The sequence below is a fragment of the Genypterus blacodes genome, unplaced genomic scaffold (genome assembly GCF_046128005.1).
Source record: "Genypterus blacodes isolate CSIRO-AG114 ecotype Tasmania unplaced genomic scaffold, CSIRO-AGI_Gbla_v1 ptg000205l_1, whole genome shotgun sequence".
In the NCBI taxonomy this organism is placed as follows: Eukaryota; Metazoa; Chordata; class Actinopteri; order Ophidiiformes; family Ophidiidae; genus Genypterus; species Genypterus blacodes.
In genome coordinates, this window is record NW_027467004.1 from 15,323 (window position 1) to 37,805 (window position 22,483).

The 22,483-nt window shown below is 50.7% G+C and overlaps 3 protein-coding genes across 5 annotated transcripts; 2 read left to right on the forward strand and 1 right to left on the reverse strand.

The window, feature by feature from the left end:
- Positions 1 to 895: 895 nt before the first annotated feature.
- tsc1b (TSC complex subunit 1b) lies at positions 896 to 15,071 on the reverse strand. Of its 3 annotated transcripts, none has more exons than XM_076169524.1 (22): positions 14,772 to 15,071; positions 11,970 to 12,197; positions 11,754 to 11,857; positions 11,276 to 11,428; positions 11,049 to 11,193; positions 10,803 to 10,957; positions 10,651 to 10,724; positions 10,381 to 10,559; positions 10,149 to 10,267; positions 9,718 to 9,886; positions 9,489 to 9,613; positions 9,006 to 9,105; positions 8,813 to 8,920; positions 7,711 to 8,356; positions 6,906 to 6,919; positions 6,225 to 6,391; positions 5,479 to 5,661; positions 5,198 to 5,308; positions 3,946 to 4,068; positions 3,274 to 3,461; positions 2,988 to 3,158; positions 896 to 2,772 (listed from the first exon to the last, which is right to left on the reverse strand). In XM_076169524.1, the coding sequence occupies exons 2-22, from the start codon at positions 12,076 to 12,078 to the stop codon at positions 2,088 to 2,090; spliced, it is 3,828 nt and encodes a 1,275-aa protein (XP_076025639.1). In that variant the 5' UTR covers positions 12,079 to 12,197; positions 14,772 to 15,071; the 3' UTR covers positions 896 to 2,087. The 3 variants fall into 3 exon arrangements, with proteins under 3 accessions (XP_076025639.1, XP_076025637.1, XP_076025636.1); XM_076169522.1 differs by having other exon boundaries at positions 6,876 to 6,919; positions 9,489 to 9,610; positions 14,772 to 15,070; XM_076169521.1 differs by having other exon boundaries at positions 6,876 to 6,919; positions 14,772 to 15,070.
- A 530-nt stretch (positions 15,072 to 15,601) lies between these two features.
- On the forward strand, positions 15,602 to 16,492 carry LOC143015515 (heat shock protein 30-like). The gene has a single exon (XM_076169525.1). The coding sequence runs from the start codon at positions 15,617 to 15,619 to the stop codon at positions 16,385 to 16,387; it is 771 nt and encodes a 256-aa protein (XP_076025640.1). The 5' UTR covers positions 15,602 to 15,616; the 3' UTR covers positions 16,388 to 16,492.
- A 668-nt stretch (positions 16,493 to 17,160) lies between these two features.
- gfi1b (growth factor independent 1B transcription repressor) lies at positions 17,161 to 22,001 on the forward strand. Its single transcript, XM_076169500.1, has 7 exons — positions 17,161 to 17,806; positions 18,170 to 18,270; positions 18,904 to 19,107; positions 19,252 to 19,481; positions 19,582 to 19,719; positions 19,815 to 19,980; positions 20,855 to 22,001. The coding sequence occupies exons 2-7, from the start codon at positions 18,177 to 18,179 to the stop codon at positions 21,031 to 21,033; spliced, it is 1,011 nt and encodes a 336-aa protein (XP_076025615.1). The 5' UTR covers positions 17,161 to 17,806; positions 18,170 to 18,176; the 3' UTR covers positions 21,034 to 22,001.
- Positions 22,002 to 22,483: the final 482 nt, after the last annotated feature.

A 22,483-nucleotide genomic window follows, 5' to 3' on the forward strand; every position in this document is an offset into this window, starting at 1 on the left:
TATGATCAATATTTCCCTCACACGCTGCCGGCCGCAGCGCGTGCACATTGATCAGGCTGAACGCAGCGGATCATCCTCCATCATCAGCTGTGTAACACCTGAGTTAGCGCTCACGCACCTGTTGATCCCGCCGGCGTCCACGGGTTTCTGGACCAGCAGTGCCCTCTGCTGGGGGAGAGAGGAACTGCGTTAGTTCACGCAGAGCTTGGAAACGAGGCGGCAAATGTCTGAGAGAAGTCAAACTGTGCTCACCTTTGGTTTGAGAAGCACCAGAGAATACGAGATGATGATGATGGTGATGATGACGATCTTCACCATCACCATTAGAACTTCATGGTTTGGTTAGATCCCCTTATCCAACATGTGAAGATGGAAAAGCTTCTTCACACCAGCAGATGGAACGTTTAGGGTTCGAGACCCAATGACCTCAGAACTTTGGTGGAGGAACGATTCATGCAAATGTCACAGGGCCAGAGATGGAAAAACAACAAATAAAGTTGTAATATTTCAAGAATCGCACGAGAATTAAGTGGCAAAACCATCTTTACTTTAACTTTAAGATAAAAATAATTTTTCTAAATATTGAAATTTAATTAATTTGAAGCGTTTCATTGACATTTTACAACTTTGCCTCTTGGAAAACGACTTACTTATGAAATTGTGACTTCAAATAGTAATAATGACATCACTAAGGTCAGTAATGTTACTAAGGACAAACACAGAAACAAAGTGTGTGAACGTGCTGCAACCACAGACCTGTATGGATCAATACAGACCCGTATGGATCAATAGACCTGTATGGATCCATACAGACCTGTATGGATCCATACAGACCTCTCTCAATCACAGTAATGATGAAGTCAAACGTTCTGAATTGATGAAACTCAAACTCATCTTTGTAGTGCAAAACATTGAAGACGACCTTTATTGTTCACAGTTAAACACAAGCCACTGCTTTAAGAACTTTCCTTTACGCCACTTTGTCCCGGCTCCTCCGGCTCCTATCAGAGTCTCCGGGGTTTGTCTGACTCCGCCTTCAGTCTGTTTGACTCCGCCTTCAGTTAGCCCGACTCCTCCTTCAGTTAGTCTGACTCCTCCTCCAGTCTGTTTGACTCCGCCTCCAGTTTGTGCTGATTGTACCTTCTGTCTTGTTTGCTGTATTTACTATGGTTGGCATTAACGTGGATTGTTGAACATGCTGTAAGATAGCGAGGCGGGAGGAAGTGACAGCAGGAATTCCAGGTGGACAACAGGATTTTTTAGACGGCATTCCCAACAGGAAGTCACCTTGGACCTTGGCGAGGCCCTGGGTAACCCCCTGTTGGGTCGCGTGAGAGTCAAACTATCGGGACGCGATGGATTCTACGGTCTGGTTTCCTCGCCCTGCTGCTGGAGCGTAAACGCGCCCGAGCTGGAGTTGGTTTGAGGAGACGTCCCAGCTGAGACGTCTGCTGCTGGATAAATAAAGGGGAATAAATAAAAAGCAGAGGAACAACAGAATGTGGATTTGATAAAAATGCATAAAATTTCATCACTTAAGCCAAATTTCATACAATTTACCTCACCGCTGAAATACCAGAACCAACACCATTCCACCTGTTCAACCACACACACACTCACACACTCACACACTCACACACACCCCGTCAAAGCCAAAGTGCGCCTGGCTGACCATCGTAATCTCTCACGCCGTTTCGCTTCACATTCAGTAGCAGAAATGTAACTGGAACGCTTTTCCCGTCCCACTTCTGGAATCATCCGGACCGAGCTGCAGGAGTCGCAGCGTCCGGAGGAGGAATGCACGACGGGGCCGGAGGAACCGCTAACAAGGTGACGCGACACATTCTGACCCGCACTGTCAGTGATACGTGACGTAACGACCGCACGACTCCACTTCCTGTCACTTCATGGAATGGATAAACAAAAACAAAACAAAGAGGGGAATCCTGTTGTCCACTCAAAGGAACAAATAACACTGAGATGCAAAGAGCTTCTGACGTCTCTTTGGCTGGTTTGGCGGCTGCAGCTCTGGCCGCTCTGGTTGCTCTGGCCGCTCTGAGCTGGAGTCCCGGCTCAGTCTCTGCTCTCTAGCTGTGCTCGCGCTGCGTTTCGTTGTAGTCCATGATTTTCAGCGGCTGCGGCTGCTGCTGATGCCGTGTGCGCGTGGGCCCGGCGTGGCCCCGCCCACCTCCCGGCCCCGCCCCGCCCTTCCTGCGGGGGCTCTCCTGGTTGGAGGCCCTCTGCTGCTTGGGTTCGGCCAGGGGCCCCTTGGCGGGCACAGTGAGCGGGCTCCCCTGGGCGGCGGCGGCGGCGGGGCTGGAGGTTGGGGCGGGGTTGACGGAGGGGGCGGGGCCCGGGCAGAGCGGCTCCACGCACATGTTAGTCTTCAGGCCGTGGGCCAGGCCGGACAGACGCGGGGGCGGCGGCTCCTCGTCGCACTGGCTCTCGCTCTTGTTGCGGAAAAGCTCCCGCGCCCTCATGCCCAGGAAGCTCTTGGCGCTGGGGTACGAGCCCACGGTGAGCGGAGCGTCGGGGGGCGACAGCGGCGCCAGCGAGCTGTTGTGGGGGCAGGACGGCGCCGGCTCCACCAGCAGGGGCGGGGCCAGGTCCTTGCTGCCGTTCACCGAATTGGCCGTCGTCTTGGAAGAGTTGGTCGCCTTCGGTTGCCCGGGTGATAAAGTGCTGCCGTTGCCCCGCGGAGACTCGTGCGCAAGTTTGCCGCCCGCCTCCTCGCCGGAGAGAGACTTCATTGGTCCGTCTGTCGCTGCCACGCTGCAGAGGAAGAAACGGTCATGTTATAGAACATGTTAGAGTAGTTTGTACTTCCTGCCATAAAGTGATCTGAGCTCTGAGATACAAAACGATGAAATCCCAATGAGGAGACTTGATCCTGTGTGTGTGTGTGTGTGTGTGTGTGTGTGTGTGTGTGTGTGTGTGTGTGTGTGTGTGTGTGTGTGTGTGTGTGTGTGTGCGTGCGCGCGCCTCACCCGTCAGCGTTGGTGTGCAGGTCAGCTCTGCCCCCTGGTGGTGAGCTGCCGGTGGTGCTGGCCGGAGCCTCCATCTCCACTCTGCTGTAGAGCTGCAGGAGCTCAGTCTGGAGCAGCTGAGTGACTCTCCTCTGGGCCTGATAGCGGCTCTCTGAGGCCTGCAGCTCCGCCCTGCAGGAGGAGGAGGAGGAGGAGGAAGAGCAAACAGGTTTATACTTGGTTGTACATTGTTACTTTGTGTGTCTCAAGTCTCAAAGTCAAAGTTGTGTCTGTCTCCGTCGCTCACTTGGCCTGACACTTCACGTCCTCCAGGAACTTCTTCTGCTCAGCGATGAGGTGTTCCTTCTTGGAGAGGTGCGTCTCCAGCTCGCCCACTCTCTGCTGCGTGGCCTCCAGCTTCTGGCCCTGAACCAGCAGGCTCTGCCTCAGCGTCTCCACCTCTTTGCCGTACGACGCCCGCAGCATCTGGGCCTCCTGCACAACACACACACACACACGTCAGAGCCGGTTGCTTGGCCTTCTTCTGTCACTCGCCTTCATCGTGCAGGTAAACATCTTGACGCGTGGCCTGCAGATGACCTGAGACTACGTTACCATGGTGACACAGCTGAGGTCTCTGTGTGATGAACCCGTGAAGCCTCCTGCCCGTCAGAATGAGTGACACCTTCTCATAAACGCACTACAGAAGGAGAGCGAGCAGCTTTGATGTAAAGATGTGACGGTGGCGTTTGTACCTGAGCTCGCCAAGCGTCTGCTCGGGGACGCAGACGTGACGGAGCGACGCCAGAGAGAGAGATCGAATCGGCTTCAGGTAGAGTTTACGCCCCGATGCCAACAAACCCAATTAGTGTCCCTTTTTTCACCTCAGCGTGTCGTCGCCACAGCGCTCAGCATCCATCAACACGCACGCCCGCACACTCGCACGGCCGCACGCCTCCGCGCTTCCTTCCCCCCGTACCTTGGCGTTGTTGGGGCCGGCGTGGTGCAGCTCCTGCATGGACAGCTTATGGGCCTCCCCCAGGAGCAGCAGCTGCTTGTTCAGGAAGCTCATCTGCTGCTGGGTGCTCTCGCTGTTGCTCAGCTGAAGGACGCCAGAGACAAACAATGACAAAAAGAGGGCAAAACAGCAATTAAGCCCCGGATCCTGCTCCGTCCAAGAACATCTGCCCACACGTCAGCTTCCCCCCCGACATAATTAGAGCACAAACATTTGCTTTGTGAAAGTAGAGAAGTCAGATTTGGGTTCCAAACCAACAGAAGGTACAGAAGTTTAAGAGGAGCTGAGGATCTTCAGGTCATTTACATGAGAGATGGATGGCTGACGATGCTTCTGTGTCTGTTGGAGCCTTCAGGACTCACCTAGCAGCTCTGCGGGTCTGAATGGACCTGGAGGAGCTGTGAACTGATCTTATGGATCTTGTGTTATGTTGTAATGACATCAACAGCTGGTAAGAACGTCTCCACAACCTTCTCTCATGGTATAAACACATGTTTCAGAGTCAAAGGTCGCAGGAGAACAGTAAATATATTTGTATCTAAACTTATAACATCACGTTGAGGAGCTTTAGAGGCTTTAAGATGAAGCCTACAGACCTGGAAGGTGTAGAAATGGAGAGAGGATCAATTTAAAGGTTTAACTAATTGAGTCCTGACTGTACAGCAAATCCATGTGGAGCATCTTCATCAGTCTGTCCTCTGAGTGGTGCTGGTGTACGAAACCCCGCCCCCTCCCCCCCGCACCTCTGACCCTAAAAATAGAGCGAGCCGGACCATGTCACCAAGGCAACTAACCCCAGGGACAGAGGGAGGGGGGGTGGGTGTTGGTCTATGACACACCCGTCCACCAGCTCGCCCACTCAGTGACGTTACCGCTCTGCTCCATCATCCTCTGTGCATGTGTGTGTGTGTGTGTGTGTGTGTGTGTGTGTGTGTGCGTGACATTTCAAAATCGATCAGGGTGCAAACTGAACTCTGACACATCATCTGGATTTAGGAGTTCAATTCTGTGAGCAGAACATTGCCCCCTAGTGGACGAGTTGTGTACAAACACTCCAAGTTAATAAACAAACACTTATAGAAGCGGGCACATGTGAGGTTTAAGGTCGTAATGTTGTGAAGAAATGAGAGCCTGTTAGATATTTTTACTAGAGTAACTATTTAAGTGAGCGTACAGAAATACTTGGAGTCATTTTTAGGCACCGTTTGTTTACCTTGATGGTCATCTGGTTGAGCAGGTGGCCGGTGTGGCAAACTTTGTTGTTTGCCCCCTGAAGCTCCGCCTCCAGCTCGTCCATCCTCTTCTGGCACTCCTGCAGTTTACTCTGGAGAAGCAGAGTGTGTGAGCCGACAGAGTGCGTGCGTGTGTGTGTGTGTGTGTGTGCGTGCGTGCGTGCGTGCGTGCGTGCGTGCGTGCGTGCGTGCGTGCGTGCGTGCGTGCGTGCGTGCGTGCGTGCGTGCGTGCGTGCGTGTTTGTGTGTGTGTGTGTGTGTACCTGGAGCTCCTGGTTCTTGGTGTAGTAGTCGTCCCGTCCCTGCTGCAGCTGCCTGATCTGGCTGTGGAGCCTGGTCACCACCGTCTCCCTGTCCTCCCACAGCTGCCTGTAGCGCTGCTGTTCCACCTGCAGGCTCTCCCTCAGAGACGTGATGTCCACACTCTGCAGGTTCAGCTGGTCCTTCTGCACGCACACACACAAACACACATTTATAAAAACACACCAGAGGCTTTAAATCCTACAAATTAGATGAGAAGTTTGAAGCTTCCTGTTCAACACAACCTGCCAGACTGAGGCTAATCCAACAGAGCTGAGCCTGATCAGCTGAGTCCAACATGTCTACCATGACCACCAAGTAACAGCATGACCTTTGACCTGGCCACGGCCTCTGGTCAGTGTGTGTGTGTGTGTTTGTGTGGATAAACACATTTAGACTTGTTTTTCTTAAATGTGCAGCATTTTCCAAATATTTGCAGTTAATTGATTTTGTCTCCAGTTAGCAGAATGAATGTGGCACTGTTGCTTTTCCAGGTCAACATGTCAGACCTGCAGACACACAGGCAGCTTCCTAATCCTCACTTCCTGCAACATCTTGAGCCACATTTTCCCTGTAAGTGAACACTGAAGATGAGATCTGACTGAGCCTGAGTGACATTAGGCTCAGTCAGGCTCAGTCAGTCAACTAACCCTGACCTTTGCCCTGAGAAGAGCCTTCTATCTAATCTGAGGCGTGGATCCGTCGTTACCATGGCGTTGTTCTGCTCCTCCAGCGCGGTGGCGTTGATGATGCGGCGGAGGAGGCGTCGGTTACGGACGGCGTGCTGCTCCCTCTTGTAGCGCTCGTACAGCAGCTGGTTGTGCAGCAGGAGCAGCTGGCTGCGCAGCGTGTGGAGCTCGTCCAGGGGAGCCGAGCCTGCGGGGGGCGCCAGATAATCAGAACCACATTAACACGGTCGCCCACCCGACCGCCAGAGGAAACGAGAAGTAACACAGAGACGATGAACAAAAGGGTCGAAGCAGAGGAGTGAAGAAAGTGAAGCAGGAGAAGTGGATGAAGATACGAGACGCAGACTTTAGTAAACCTGACGAGGTCCACGCTGTCTGTGTGTGTGTGTGTGTGTGTGTGTGTGTGTGTGTGTGTGTGTGTTATGATTGTTCTAAGAATACTTCCTGCTCCTGCTTGCAGACAGGGAGGTAAAGTCCATGTAAAGGGCAGTACATCACAGCCATCCAACCTGAACAGTCTGTCTGTCTGTGTCTCTGTGTCTCTGTGTGTGTGTGTGTGTGTGTGTGTGTGTGTGTGTGTGTGTGTGTGTGTGTGTGTGTGTGTGTGTGTGTGTGTGTGTGTGTGTGACGGCGTTTGATCAGCATGCAGCAGCGAGGTCACGGAGCTTTACCTCCAAAGTGGGTCCAGTCAGCTGACTTACTTGGCAAAGGTAATCTGCAAACAGAGACACAACATCATGATCAACGTGACAGAGTGAGACCAGAGTGTCTGATGATGTCATGGCTTCATTACAGCAGCTTGTAAAGTTTCTAAACACACAAGGCTCTGTTTCTTGAAACGCTGAAGACACAAAATGGAAAATTTCAGATGGATAAAAGCTTTAATGAATCCACATCAGCTATGGCATCCAATCAATTCATCCAATCACAGGCTGTGGATTTACTAAACATCTACACTTTGATCCTCATCAGAAGTGTAACGCTTTCTTTCACTCGTGTGTTCGGCTCTGCAGCTGTGGTGAAGACGACGGAACGAGACGGAGCAAAGCCGGATTGTTCTCAGCTCAGCTCAGACTGTGCTGACTCCGTCTCTGCTGTTACATTATTGACTCCCCGTTAGAGTGTGTGTGTGTGTGTGTGTGTGTGTGTGTGTGTGTGTGTGCGCGTGTGTGTGTGCGGAGAAGGACGAGGGCAGAACAATGCTCTAGCTTGTTCTCTACAGGGTGTTTCCTTCGCGTGAATGCAGCAGACTGGAAAGGACCCAGACAGGCTCAGTCTACTGGGGCCGGCTGATCCTGATCAACTCATGAGACTTTAAAATGTCTCATTTCTTTGATTTCATTTCAAAACATGTTATAAATCTTCTAAGAATGTTTAATCCTGTAGTTTTCAGTTCTGCCACCAGGTGGCACTGAAGGCAACAATCCAGTTTTGGATGCTAATGCTAATGCTAACCCAACACTTAACCCTGAAGACAAAAAGAAGAAGACTAAATCAGAGTCTCACTTCTTGAGGACTTTGTCGTGCGTGTCGCTCCCCTGCTGAACGAGGCGATCCAGCACCTCCAGAGGCGAAGCGGACATCACCCCCTCCTCCTCTCCGTCCTCCAGCCCTTCCTCCCGCTGCATGATCCTCTCCATCGCCGCCCCGTGCACCGCATCGGAGGTCTTCTTGCCCACGAAGAGCGAGGCTGCTCTGGGCAGAGCCAGGTCGAAGAAGCTCTCGTAGGGCACCGGGGCCGCCGTCTTGCTGCAGGGGCTCGGGGAGAACATGCCAAACTTGCCCACCTCCTCATCTGGGGCTGAGGGGCTTCTGTCCAGGTGATGGTCGATGGGGGTGAAACCTGACTGGAAGGACCAGGACTGGTCCAGGCCCACAGCTGAGCCTCTGCTGTCCTCCGCTCCTCCTCCTCCTCCTCCTCCTCCTCCTCCTCCGCTCATACTGGAAGTGTTCTCTGCTTTCTCTGGTGTGTATGCAACACTGTGGGAGTGGCGGCTGGGACCTCCAGGCTGGGTGCTGGAGGGGGTCTTCTCCTGTGCTTGGCAGCCCGTCAGAGTCTCAGTGGTGTGATAGAAGGGAGAGTCGAAGCCCCTCAGGCCCGACAGGTCCTGCTTATCCTCAGTGATCTTCAGCAGCTCCTCTGTGATGGCAGCTGGAGCAGAAACACAGGAGGAGGAGGAGGAGGAGCATTAAAGACGTGACTACACAGTACAGGTCACAGGTTCTACACATTCTCTCTCAGCCATAGACACCCGCTCAGATTCTGCCTGTCCTGTGTTTACACTCAGTGTGCACTAGGTGGTAGCAGAGCAGCAGGGCAAGGAAGAACGCGACCGCAGACTGAACTCATAAACATTGGCGCAGGTCATGTGATGTGCAGCGGGGCGATCACAGAAACCATAGCGACGCCTCACTGGGCAGAACAGAGGAGATCAGCTGATGAGTCTGAATCATCAGCTGAGCCTCAGTGAAGCACAAACACTAAACTCCATCAGTTGATGCCAGCGTGACGTCGGTGCTCAGCCTGAACAAAGCAGAGGCTGCAGCAAAACAACACTTGAATATGCAAAGCACACACACACACACACCTCCCCCCTCCCTCACTCACCCTCCTCCTTCTCCTTCTCCGTCCTGAGCTGCAGATCCAGCTCCTGCTTCTTCATGAAGACCGACAGTTCCGTCAGCGTCATGGAAACGTTCTCAGCAGCTCCTGCGTCTGAGGGACACAGCAGAGGTTTGTGACCGATCATCTAACAGCAGAGACGTCTCCATGCAGCTGCTCCTATGTGACCCTGACTGACCTCTGCTGCTGCTGCTGCTCACGTCTGCGCTCTTCTCTGGATCCTTCACAGGTTCCTGCCTCACCAGCACAGGTTTAGCACCGTCCCCATGACGACGATCCTGAAAGTGAGAAGATGAATGTTGTTGAGAATCATCTTCATCTTGTCTTCATGTGGGATTCCTGCCGTGTTCTTTATTACATCATCTCTACTGGAGCACATGAGCTTCATTTAGAGCTGAACTATCACAGATCTGATTTACTCCTACAAGATTAGGAGATCATTTGAAACATCTGAGCCCGAATTGAGAGGAACCCAATGTCAGCAAGGAACCACAGCAAGTTGAAGGTTCTCAAGGTTTCAGTGTAGTTAAGTTTAGACGAGTGAGACGCAGGATTAAGGTTTTAAATCCATTTGATAAGGAAGTAGGACAAACAGACTCATGTTAGGAGGAGAAGCACACAGAGCTGCAGAGAGAGCAGAGAGAGCAGAGAGAGCAGAGACCTTTCTGGGTGGACTGGACTGGACCGTGTTGGCCGGTAAGGAGATGATGGGAAAGTCGTCTGATAGGGTGGGAGGGGGGGAGGAGGTGGCTGGAGTGCTGGAGGAAGGAGTTCCTTTCCCTCCTGCTGACACCACAGAAGAAGAGGAGAAGATAGGAGAGTTAAACTTTGACCCCAGAGCGGCGACACGTTGGGAGCATGATGTGTGACGGTGAGAGGCGAGCGCTGACCCGACGTGCAGTGGAAGCGGCCGGGAGGGTGGGAGGCACTGTGGGAGAGCTCCGAGCTGGGCGACATGCCCCGGGAGGAAGGGGGCGTGGCCATGCCGCACAGGGAGGAGGGGCTCCACAGGGGGTCCTTCCCCCCGCAGGAGGAAGAGTTGAGTTCACAGCTGGAGTTCTACGAGGAAAAGCAGAGATCAGTTAGTCACACACACACACACACGGGGCAGAAGAACACCCAGACCCCCTCCCCACGCTGCTGGCCCAAAAATACAAAGCGGAAGACGTCATCTCCAAGGCAACCAACCCCGGGCGGACGGCCTGCAGAGGTGTGGGGAGAGCGCTGTGATCTCTGGAGGCTTGACCCTTTGGTCTGGAGACACGGAGACCAGGCTCGTCCTGAGCTAAGAGGTTTTCACAGCGTTAGGGGCGATCCTTACCTGCCGTCTTGAGGTCTGAGGGCTGCGGTATGAGGACTGTGACCCTGAGAAGGGAGGCAGGGAAAGGGGCGGGGCCAGCGGCTGGCGCGGAGTGGAGAAAGGGGTCGAAGAAGAGCTTCCTGTTGACGAGGAGACAAACTGTCCATCAGACTAATCCTACGTTACGTCTCTGCTCTTCAGGGGAAACAGAGCAGCTTCATCTTTGTTGTGTGAAGATGAGGCTCTTCCTCACCGTGGCTGCTGTGGAGGTCGGTGTAGGGGCTGGACGTGCAGTCCTGGGGCCGCAGGTGGACTTGGGGGTAGAAGTTCTCAGGCATGGTGGTGTAGCCCTCCTCACAGGAAGCCTCCTTCGGGTCCAGAGACACTTTGGCACATTCAATGACGATGTCGTGGATCTCATACCTTTTCCACCTGAGACACACAGTTCAGCTGTCAGACACACACACACACACACACATTACACAGCTGGTTCTGGTCCTACAGAATAGCTGGTGGTCCGTACCTGGTGGGGTCCAGCTCATGGTCCTTGGTTCCCGTCACCAGTTCTGGGTGAATACGGACGTGTTCCAGCATCGGCTGAGTAGAAGAGAGCATCAGATTATTAAACGGCGTGCAGACATTGGTGAAGTCATGGCGGCGTGAATCTGTCCTCACCTTCACCACCTCCTCAAAGGTCTCCATGTTCTCCTTCATGCTGTAATGGGAGCGTAGGTAGGAGACAAAGTTGCAGGGGTACATGCCGTAGAGGCGGTGGAAGAGGGAGTAGACGCTGGCGTGCAGGTGGATCAGGTAGACCTCAGAGACATGCCCTGGAAGAGACGCCACAGGAAGGCTCAACGCCACAACAAACAGGAAGAGGAACGGAGTTAACGGAGGGAAGCAGAAGACGTGATTCCTTACCGGGGTTCTTCAGGTTCCAGGATGCCAGGCGACCAAAGATGTCAAAGTACTCCCACAGGTGTTGTTTCCCAGCTTGAGGGATCATGGGCAGCAGAGTGATCAGAACCAGCACGCCGGTGATCAGCACCACCACGTCCGTGTCCGTCTGCCAGATTAAAGAGAAGAGCGTGAAGATCTACACGGGCTGCAGAAAGACGGAGCGGCCGGCGCCGTGAGGCGGTTCCTACCTTCAGGCATTTGAGCAGCGACAGCAGCAGAGGGTAGCGAGCCATCTTGTGGATCCAGGAGGGCTGCTTGCGGATCACGTGGCCCAGCAGGGTGAGGGTGGGGAGCCTGCAGGCCTGCTTGGTCATGCACTCGTTCATTTTGTCCAAAAGGTGCTGCGATGGAGGGAGGGAGAAGGTGAAGAGAGTGAAAACCTGCTGCCATGTGTGCGGCAATGGACCAATGACGCTCTTCCATCAGACTAAAGGTCCAAGGAAACAACATCCTGTCTGCAGCCACCTTTATTTTGAAGGATCTGTGTGTGTGTGTGTGTGTGTGTGTGTGTGTGTGTGTGTGTGTGTGTGTGTGTGTGTGTGTGTGTGTGTGTGTGTGTGTGTGTGTGTGTGTGTGTGTGTGTGTGTGTGTGTGTGTGTGTGTGTGTGTGTGTGTGTGTGTGTGTGTGTGTGTGTGTGTGTGTGTGTGTGAGCGCGCGTGTCTCACCTTATCATGTGGCTCTCTGACTGACGACAGGATGTGCATGGCCTGGGCAGAGTTTGTATCCAGGAAGTATTCCACCAGGGTGTTCAGCAGCATGGACCCTCGCTCTTCACGGGGGAACAAGAAGAAGGATGAAGAGCTCAGAAGGGCGCAGAGACCATAATGGCCTGCATGAATAATGAAGGGAACATGAATAATGCACTTTGATGAGCGCCTCACCGGAGCTGAGCTGCTCGTTGATGAGGCCTCTGATCTCTTCTAGCTGGTGGAGGTCAGAGGTCTCCAGGAGCGGGAGCAGGTCCCCCACGTTGGGCTGCTCCCGGGCCATGGCGGCAGTGCTGGAGGCGGAGGCGGCGTCTGTCTCGCGGCGTCCTTCCCTGCCTGCCTGGAGGACTCCCGGGGGGGGGAGGGGGAGGGGGCCACCACCAATACGGTCTCCAGGCACCGCTGCAGCACAACAAAGACACAACGCCAGGACTGAATCACAACGATCCGGCGTCCACACAGAGGGAAACAGAGCCAGGACACGGACGGAGAAGTAGAACAGTCAGCAGGCGAGGAAACGGCAAACTCTGATGTTTACGCGACAGCTTCAGTTTCAGCGTGTTTCATTTCACAAAACATAAGCAGGTGGGAACAGAAACCAAACTCCTCCCTGCTGCTTCTTCACACATACCTACATCAAGAAGACAATCATCCCCTTTTATTAGGGACTTCATTGGCAAAACGAGGGAGGACACACACACACACACACACACACACACACACACACACACACACACACACACACACACACACACACACACACACACACACACACACACACACACACACACACACACACACACACACACACACACACACACACACACACACACACACACAAAACTACCGGAATGAAATAAATCACCTCCATTATATTTATCTAAATGGTTTCCACTAAAATCATATGGCGGATTAAACCACTGCCCAGAGGGGGGGGGGACAACGGCTCCATTCATCTCCTCCAGCCTGTTTGTGCTCACTACAAATCAAAACAAGAGGCCCTGCTCTGCTGCCGAGGGCACGCCAGCCATGATTCACGCCATCGTCTCCCGGTTATCAATTAGCCGGGCTGTCGTGGGGGCTGCGAGCGGATTCACCCGGGCCCCCCGGTCCTGCGGGGACCAACGGAGGCCCGGTTGAGATCTGGAGCAGCTGGGAAACACAGAGAACCTTTATACGGCCCCCGCACCTCCACCTAGACACTGGAAATCACATTTGGCTGCGTACAAGCTGTGACCCGAGGCCTCCTCCTCTGCTGACTGAATATTTAATGTCCTTCCATAAGAGAGACAAACAGCTCGGCCCCCGTTTAAAGGAAATGATGCTCATCAACCCTGAAGTCCCATCCAGCCATCAGGGGATGAAAGGAGAGACACTTTTGATCAAATGAGGAGAAATGAAAGAGTTCTTCTGTCTCCAGCAAGAAAAGTGAAGGATTTATTTGCTGATATCTGAAAAAGTCAAATCCCAGCCAAGTATGGAAGCTGATGTGAGGGATCAGAATTACTTGGTTTTACTGCAAACTAGTCAATAAATCCTGCATCCATCCGTGTTGGAGCACTGAGACCGGGCAGCAAGCTGAGCAGAGCTGCTGCAGATGTTCCTCTCTTCTCCTCTCGGGCCTAACTGGACCTCTCATCCCTCCATTCTGGGTCAGTGCTGTGGTCTCTGTGATAGCAGACCTGCACAGACACCCCACATACTTCAAATGTCACGTTTACAACATAAAATCAATCTACCTGAGCCACGTCAAGGTAACAGACAGAGATCTTTGGTGACTCAGCACTTCATTTCCCTCACATCAGGGGATTCACAGGAGACATTAGGATGATCCTGATGATCCTCAGACTGAGATGGAAGAGTGTGACTGTGTAGAGGAGAAGGAGAAGAGACTCCACCTTTGACTGAGCTCACCCTGACTAACTTCTACCAGCAGCTTCGCTTACCAAAGTTCCCGTCCTGAGCAACGACACAAAGTTCTCCATGGAGACTTGACTAGAGGACACACACACACTTACACCCACACACACCAACCAAAGACTGAAGCTGGTTTAAGTGACAGCAGAGAGCACAAAGGCCACAACAACACCTTCTTCTTCTGCTGACAGCAAATACACCGAGAAGAAGAAGTTACTTTGGACTTTCAGAATACTTTGTAACCATTTTTAAACAGATTACTTTGATTTACGTCATTAAATGTTTATAGTGGATTTAACAGCGACAAACAGGCACAGAAACACAGAGAGACGTTTCACACAGAGAGACGTTTCACACAGACTTCAGCTTCAGTCCAGACTTTGCTTTGATTTCAATTCATATTTACATTGTTAAGCTCAATTCCAGGAGAATATTAACACAAAACACAAACAGAGCCGTGTGTCGGTTTGTGGTTAACAACTGTGTTTCTGTGGTAAAGCTCCGGGGTGCTCTCAGTGTGTTAGCTTGCTGAAGAAGCTGAGGCTGAGGCCGGGGCAGAAGCTGAGGCTGAGGCTGAGGCTGAAGCTGAAGCTGAAGCTGAGGCTGAGGCTGAGGCTGAGGCTGGAGCTGGAGCTGAGGCTGAACCTGAACCTGAAGCTGAAGCTGAGCCGCTGCCTGTCTGTCGCAGAGAACAATGGCTCCCCTCGTCTCCTCTCTCTTCAGCCTCTCTCGGCCCAGCGGCGCGGCGGTGCCTCTCTCCGCCGCCTCAGGCTCTCCTCTCCTGGCTCCCCACGCAGGTGAACTCCCGGTCGGGGCTCTGAGGCGCCGGCAGCCACCGCGGACACGGAAACAAGCCCGTCCCCCCGTCCCCCCCGCGCGCCAGAAGCTAAGCTAGCTGCGGCAGCGACAGCGGGCTCGGCCGGGGGACTCAACCCGCCTGTCAGGCCCGCTCGGCCGGCACGGAAGCAGCGAGCAACCGGCGTTCGGTGAACAGATGCCCGCGTGTTAACATGAGCAGAGGAAGAAGTTTGTAACGCGTAAATAAGCGAAGATGTTTACCTGTTAGAGTAGCTGCACTCCACAGGGCGCCGCCATCTTGAACACCTCACAGCCCATCCCACCGCAGTTCGCCTCCGCAGCCGGGCTGCAAGCAAACTAATCCCGCAAGTTAAAGTCCTCACCGCCGTTTTTTACGAACATTTCAACGCATAAAAGCATCTCAAATAAATCGATTAAATTACGTATAATAAGCTTCAAGTGTGTTTTTATCTCCAGTGCGCACAATTAAGTGACCCAGAGTGACGCTGGGATTGTTTTCCTCCTCTCCTCATTGGCGGAAGGATTGAAGTCTGTAATGCGGTTTCGCGTGACACATGAGGAATGCGCATGCGCAGAGGAGCTTTACCCAGTCAACAGCAAAATGACAAACAACATTACATGAAATCTGTTCTTATGTAATGCTTTTTTATATTTGTTAGTTTTTATTCGTGTTGTATAAATCGTCGTCTACTTTTCTGTCTGCCTGCGTAGAGAGATCGAGACTTTATTCGTCCACAGAGGGACATTATAGTGTATGTGGTTTAAATGATGACACTATTCCTGCAGTCAAACAATTAATCCGTTCATTAATAATGAAAATGAAATCAGGAGGGCCAAAGTATTAAAGCATTGAAGTATTAAAAATGATGGAAAAGACCTTGGGTAAAGATGTCTGTAGGTAAAACTTAGAATTAGAGAAAAGAATGAATTAAAATGTGTTAATTCAAGTTAACAATTCACGCTGGATTGTTTGTTTGTTGACCACCTTCGAGTTGCTTCGAGTTGCTTCTTCCAGATTCATGATGGGATCTGTGTCCAGGCTGAGTAAACAACGATTCAGACCGAAAGTTCCTGAACACACCGGAATGACCCAGCGCTGTCTCCAACTCCTGAGTAACAACACCGCCCAGTGGAATATGGTGGAAGTGACTGGAAGGTTCTTGAAGACTCTGGATTTCTTCAGCCCAGAAGATAAAAGCTGGGAGCAGAACAGAGGAGAGACACTCGAACACAAAGAGGACTCGACACTGAACACTCTGAAGATGCTTTGCTCTCACAGATGCCATTCTTCCCGCAGTCCATTCATGGAGGTCTACATGCCTGTACACAGTCTGTGGCCAGAGGTCAGGCCTCTTCTCCACCAGAGGGATCTAATGCAAAGAGTGATGGACAAACTTCAACAGCAGCTCCAGGAGAAGACTGAGTCTGCCCCGACCTCTACCACCATCCAGCCCGTGTGCTACCAGCTGGAGAAGAAGGGAGAGAACTTTGAGCTGAGTCTGGACACTGGAGGCTTTTCCCCAGAGGAGCTGTCTGTCAGGCAGGTGGGCAGGAAGGTGATTGTAGGAGGGAAGACGGAGAAGAAGCAGGAGGACGGGAACGGATCCTTCTCCTACAAATACCAGCAGTTCAGACAGGAGGTCACCCTGCCCCAGGAGATGAACCCTGAGGCCCTCAGCTGCTACATGGATCCAGACGGGAAGCTCCACATCCAGGCAGCCAAAGCTCCATGTGTGGAGGAAGCAGAGAGAGAGCTGGAGATCAGGAGGAGCTCAGAGGAGGACACACAGCAGAGTGTGTGTTCACACACACAAGGCAGCAGCACAGAGACAGACCAAGCTGAGAACATGGACTGATCTGATCACTGTCAGAGCTGAATGAATGTTTATGATGTTAAAATGTTGATCATGCACTTATATATGTGTGTGTGTATGATTGAATAAAATCTATTAACAGTTGAATCATCTGTGTGTGTTTATTTGATGTTTTGGGAAACAAATAAGTAGAACAAATAAGACCTGAGGAGAAATAATGTGAAGATTCTATTCTATTGTATTATTATTGATCATTATTGAGAATAGGAGGCAGTAGCTCAGTCGGTAGGGCTTCCGTTTGGGAACCGGAGGGCTGCCGGTTCGAGTCCCTGCCGAGGTGCCCCTGGATCCATTAGAAGCATCGAGTCACATGTGGAATATTCTTCTGTTCTGTTCTCATTGCATTCAGTGAAGTGACGTCAGACTGAAAAGACGAGTTCGTTCTTCATCATTGTTGTTGTTGGTCATGTAGTCCACACGGTGTCGCTGTTGTGCTTCTCTCGTGCCGCTCCTGCTCACGGCCTCGATGTCGGGCGCAGAGAGAACGTGGACGCGTTCACACGTTGACGCACTTCGCCTCCTCTTCACACAGCACACACCTTCACTCACTGATTCATCACAGTGTTCTTGCTCTCTTTTTTGTTGTTGCTGTATTGAGCTTTAACACGAGAGCTTCACAGTCATGGACTCTGCCCTGGATGGTACACTGAGTGTGTGTGTGTGTGTGTGTGTGTGTGTGTGTGTGTTAAGCGCAGTCAGAGTGTATCAGCATGCATCCAGGACAGATTTCAGACCGGCCGACAGACACACACACACACACACACACACACACACACACACACACACAGTCAACAGGAGAAATGTCCTAGACTGGTTCGGTGTGTGTGTCTTTGGAGGCTCCGCGCGCTCACGTGGCCTTTTGGTTATTTAAATCTTATCATATCATACAACACATTCTTACACACACCGAACTTCAAATCCTGTAGATCAAACATTGTAAAAGGGGGGAATTCTGTTGGGGTTCTGCGGGGTCAGAGTTCAGACTCCTCGGTTCTGTTCCCGTTGGATCTCAGTGTAACTCTCGCCTCTCACCTTCATCACCCCGAGCGGAGCCTCCTGTCCGCAGCCCGCAGCCTGCAGGTGTGTGTGTGTCTGTGTGTGTGTGTGTAACTGTGTAACTGTTCAGAAGGCCTCCGTGTCACTCTACGCAAATTCCCAGCTGCTCTTTGGCCTCCTCATTGGCTGAAACCACAGTCAGATTCCGCTGCAGAATTATCTGATTGTAAATCAGGGAGGGGAGAAGAAGAAAGAGCGACAAGTGTCACGCGTGGACGTTTACTTTGCTTTCACACTGCGCGTCTTCACTCCGCACCTGATGCCTCCACAGATCTTTGGGGATTTTTAATTTCATCTCATTTTATTGATTTATATTTACAGCGACAGGAGCTCCAGCGGGTAACGGTGAGTAACAGCTGTGCGACACAAACACACAGAGTTTAACGGCTTTACGTCCATAAAAGGAGGCGATTTAAGCCTGATTAAAGCCTCAATTCATGTTCAATAATGTGCTCATAAGTTTTAGATAATTTTAAATGAAATGTTTGACAACTAAGAGGGAAGATTAAGAGAGAGGAGCTGCAGGTTTCCCTCTAAAGTGCGAGCAGATGTGAGAGAAATGGGCTTTGGATTTGTTTCATTCCTTTACTCGTCTCGCTCCTCTTCACTTCTTCATCCCCTCGCTCCTCTTCACTTCTTCATCCCCTCGCTCCTCTTCACATCTTCACCCTGAGCTCGTGTCTAACATGTCTGTTCGCTTCGTTGCAGCGTCGCGATGCCTCGGTCCTTTCTGGTGAAAAACAAACGCTGCTCGTCCTTCAATGTCCACCGAGCATACGAGGACGAGCCGAAGGCCTCCGAGCACACAGGTGACACACACACACACACACACACACACACGCTCACAAACTAACTGTACATTTAAACACTCCTGCAGTCACAGTGCGTTTTGATGTTTTTCTTTCTGTCCTTCCGTTTCATTTTCGTTCTCAGAAAAGTGTGAATTTATTAAATAAATCAATAATGCATCGAATAAATCAACAAGCAGTTAAATAATAAAATATTTAAATTGTTAAAAATTAAGAAGTAACGATATCTGCTCAAAATAATCATAAGTATGTTATTATTTATTATTGTTAAAAAATAAATTAACAAAAATAACAAACATCTATTTTACAGGATGATCACGTAAACACAGTAAACAATAAACAATAATAAATGAATTAAAACTCCAAATGAAGTAAAATATGGTACAAATGTGTGCAATAAAAGAATATATAAATAAATATAATAATACTTTTTTTAACAGAACGATAGTTTCATAATAAGTTTAATAAACTATTGAGAATTCCAAATATTCCATTTTTATTTCAGTTCAAATGTCTTTGCAGTGAATCTGTCCTTTAGTTTGAAGCACCATTCATTTTGAAATGATGAAGATGAAGATGAAGTCTTTTCGCTGGAGTGACTGTGAGTGTTTATTCTCTCTGGTGACTCTTCAGACGTCCCATGGAAGGTCCCAGCCTCAGACTCAGACAGACCCCAGCAGCCTGCTGAGCCCTGCTCAGAGATGGAGGAAGAGGAGGAGGAGGAGCAGGAGCAGGGACAGGAGCAAGAGCACGGGCAGGAGCAGGAGTGTCACCTACCAGTGCACCCGGAGCTCGCCAGGCCTCCTGTGGCTCCAACACAGCCGTACTACCTGACCGGTAAGACGCCCAAATATGGCCATCCTCCTCATCTTCCTCTTTCTAAGCAAATTGTTACACCAGTATAGGCTGATGTGACATGAGTCCCATGTGGGTGATTTGCGGTCACGGAGGTCAAACCTGTGTTTTGGTCTGCGCCCTCAGAGCCTCACGTGGCCGAGTTCCCTCCGTACTACAAGCCGGCGTACGTGTGGGATCCCGTCCCGTCCTCGTACGAGCTGCGGCAGATGAGCTTCAGTCCCACGGTGCTGCAGCACACCAGCAGTCTGTACGCGCCGCACGTCAGCCGCAGCCCGCAGCAGCAGCAGCCGCTCGACTGCAGCACGCACTACTCACCCTCCTCCAACACCTACCACTGCATCACCTGTGACAAGGTACACACACACACACACACACACACACACACACTTCTATGACATCATGTAGACAGATCAGAGAGATAGTCATTGATTTCCTGCGTCTCTGGTGTTCCAGGTGTTCTCGACGCCTCACGGCCTGGAGGTTCACGTCCGGAGGTCGCACAGTGGGACTCGACCTTTCGGCTGCAGCATTTGCAGGAAGACGTTCGGCCACGCGGTCAGTCTGGAGCAGCACATGAACGTCCACTCACAGGTACGTGGACGCCTCTTCAGCCCAGAGACAGACACTCAGTTCACACGCTACCAACATGCCAATAACGCCACACCTGTGCTTCTGTCTCCAATCAGGAAAAGAGCTTTGAGTGTAAGATGTGCGGGAAGACGTTCAAGCGCTCGTCCACCCTGTCCACCCACCTGCTCATCCACTCAGACACCCGGCCGTACCCCTGCCAGTACTGCGGCAAGAGGTTCCACCAGAAGTCAGACATGAAGAAGCACACGTACATCCACACGGGTAAGCACAGCGCTGAGTTACAAGGGACGGAAGTTGACCTGTGACATTCTGGTCTGGTCCTGGAACTTAACGGGCCGATATTTTGCTTTACGAGTTAGCATTGTTTGTGATGTTTGTTGACAGAAACGTCCACACAAACCCAACTGTCGTAGCATTTCTAGACGCTCCGTCTGTCATCTGCGCATGTTCTGGGCGTCGACTGTATGTGAAGGAGCCAGGGCTGTGATCGGTTGTCTCATTGAGGGAGGAGGAGCCACAGTTGAGGTTGATTTTGTCGCTAAACATGTGGTGCTGCTAGCCAACGCAAGATTCCTCACCTCCATCCGTTGGCCATTAAAGCTAAGAATGCCAGCATGGGCCTCGCTAATTATCTCAAAGCTCTCTAGCTAGCTGGCTAACTAAAGTAACTAAATGTAACCTACTGTTTTTGTACATTCAGAATTCAAATATTAGCATAAGGCCGCTGTCACACTCTGTCTCCTGAGCACTGAGGCGGTTTGCGTCGTGCCTGCTCGTCTCTGCGATTGTCTGCTCTCCAAGTGCAGCAGGGATGAAAAGTTTCCAGGAGCATAACTGCTGATAAATCACAAACAAAAGCTTAAACAAATGTCCCGTGGATTTGCATATCTGGTTCTCCTGCTTTGCAGCGAGCGAGGAAAAGGAAGTTCACTCCGGCGAACACTCGCTGTCAAATAAATGTTTGACAAATCTGAACAAAGGCGGGATTCTTTGCCTGTGGACATCAAAGCAAACTTCAGCAGCTCCCTTCCATGCTCCCTTCCTTCCATCAGCTGCTCCATTTCCATCCATCCCAGCTGATAGTTACTCAACGTGATGCAAAATTCTGAGCCGCTGTTGTTTTCTGTGTTTGCAGGTGAGAAACCCCACAAGTGCCAAGTGTGCGGCAAAGCCTTCAGCCAGAGCTCCAACCTCATCACGCACAGCAGGAAGCACACCGGATTCAAACCTTTCGGATGTGACATTTGCTCAAAGGGTTTCCAGCGCAAAGTGGATCTGCGGCGGCACCACGAGAGCCAACACGGCATGAAGTGAGGACGTGCAGGGGACGGGACGAGGGGACAGGGGGCCGGGGGGACGGAGGGACGCAGGGACGCAGGGACAGACAGCAGACGTCACATTACTGCAAACATTGGTTCAAATCTTCACATCCATCTCATCTGGATGTTTGTTTGTTTGCGGAGATACCAAAACAGAAAACGTGCAAAAATGAAGACAAACTGAAGCCTCTGAAGTCTGAAGTCCCAAATGAAGCCACAGTGTCATTTCCTGCTGCGTTTCCTGTCCAGGCCCAAGATCTCACCAAGGTCTGAAAGTGTTTTTTTTTTTTTTATAAAGTGTGCGTTTGTGAGGCTTTTAAAATGCTTGTAAATGAAGAAGGAGGCTCGGTCTAATGTAGAAGTCAACATGAAGTAGCTTTCAGTCGTACGTCAACAAACCTTCTTGGATCAATTATTGTTCATATGTTAATAAACCTTTTTTTTATGTGTAAGATTTTCTTGTTGAATTAAGCCCCACCAGATATTTATTTTAGAACCAAGAACTGCAGTGTGGGAGAAGGTTCTGGATGTTTTAATTTATTAAATTTGAATTGAAATGTTGTGATCTTTAGAGGAGAAGACGTTTTCATTTATTCATTCAGTTTGGGGATGTTTGAAGAGAAATTCATTCACTCCCTTGAAGTGTGTCCGTTCTTTGACCACAGAGGGTTATCGCCATGGGAACCCTAATACTGAATCTATTCCTGTTTAATCATCATAGTTCATTGATTTGTACTTCATTGATTTATTTCATATTAACTTCATTTCTCCACGTTTGGTGTTTTCTATGTTTACCTTGAAGGATGTTGGTCCTGTCTGTCTCAGGACGGAGACGTGATGACGTAATGAGTCCAAATGTCTCCATGTGGAAAATATATCAACATATTGTCTCATGTAATTTATTGAAACTGAAACATGCTGGAGTTCATAAATGATTTATTAAATAAAGGGGAGCTAACAAAATAAAAAACACTGTTGTTATTTGCATTTATGTCCAGGTTTGAAATGAAGACATGCAGAGGGGCAACAAGAGTTGATTGATAAGTTCTGAGCCCTGTAAGTAGCAAGGTTTCAACATTTTTTTGTGTGGAAATTCCTGAGGAGGTCGGACATATTTGACTCCATTGTGAGTCCTGAATTGGTTCACTCCTCCAAGGTGAAGTTGTTCAGAACCGGAGTTTTACAAATCTTAGTGATTGTAACTTACAGTTAGTTCCAGATGTTTCCAAGGTTCTGTGAGACCTACAGGACAAACAAAGGCAACAATGGGTGTTTGTATGCTTCCTGATATCTATGTTTAAATAAGCCTCATCACAAACTCTACTCACCTCCTCCCACATGAACGCTTCAGCTGGAACCCGTTTGGCGTCTGATGAGGAGGGACAGCTCGTTAAAATCCAATCGCTTGTCCAAAGGGTTTAGGGCAAATGGTTAGGGGAATGAGG

Excerpts from the sequence above, each read along its gene's own strand:
- tsc1b (XM_076169521.1), bottom strand. The coding sequence starts at position 12,078 with ATGGCCCGGGAGCAGCCCAACGTGGGGGACCTGCTCCCGCTCCTGGAG. Across the intron at positions 8,921-9,005 it reads GAGCAGCAGCAGCAGCAGAG|ACGCAGGAGCTGCTGAGAAC; the intron begins GTCAGTCAGGGT and ends TGTGTCCCTCAG. Across the intron at positions 6,392-6,875 it reads TGACTGGACCCACTTTGGAG|GCTCGGCTCCCCTGGACGAG; the intron begins GTAAAGCTCCGT and ends CGCCCCCCGCAG.
- LOC143015515 (XM_076169525.1), top strand. The coding sequence starts at position 15,617 with ATGACCCAGCGCTGTCTCCAACTCCTGAGTAACAACACCGCCCAGTGG.
- gfi1b (XM_076169500.1), top strand. The coding sequence starts at position 18,177 with ATGCCTCGGTCCTTTCTGGTGAAAAACAAACGCTGCTCGTCCTTCAAT. Across the intron at positions 18,271-18,903 it reads GAAGGCCTCCGAGCACACAG|ACGTCCCATGGAAGGTCCCA; the intron begins GTGACACACACA and ends GTGACTCTTCAG. Across the intron at positions 19,108-19,251 it reads ACAGCCGTACTACCTGACCG|AGCCTCACGTGGCCGAGTTC; the intron begins GTAAGACGCCCA and ends CTGCGCCCTCAG.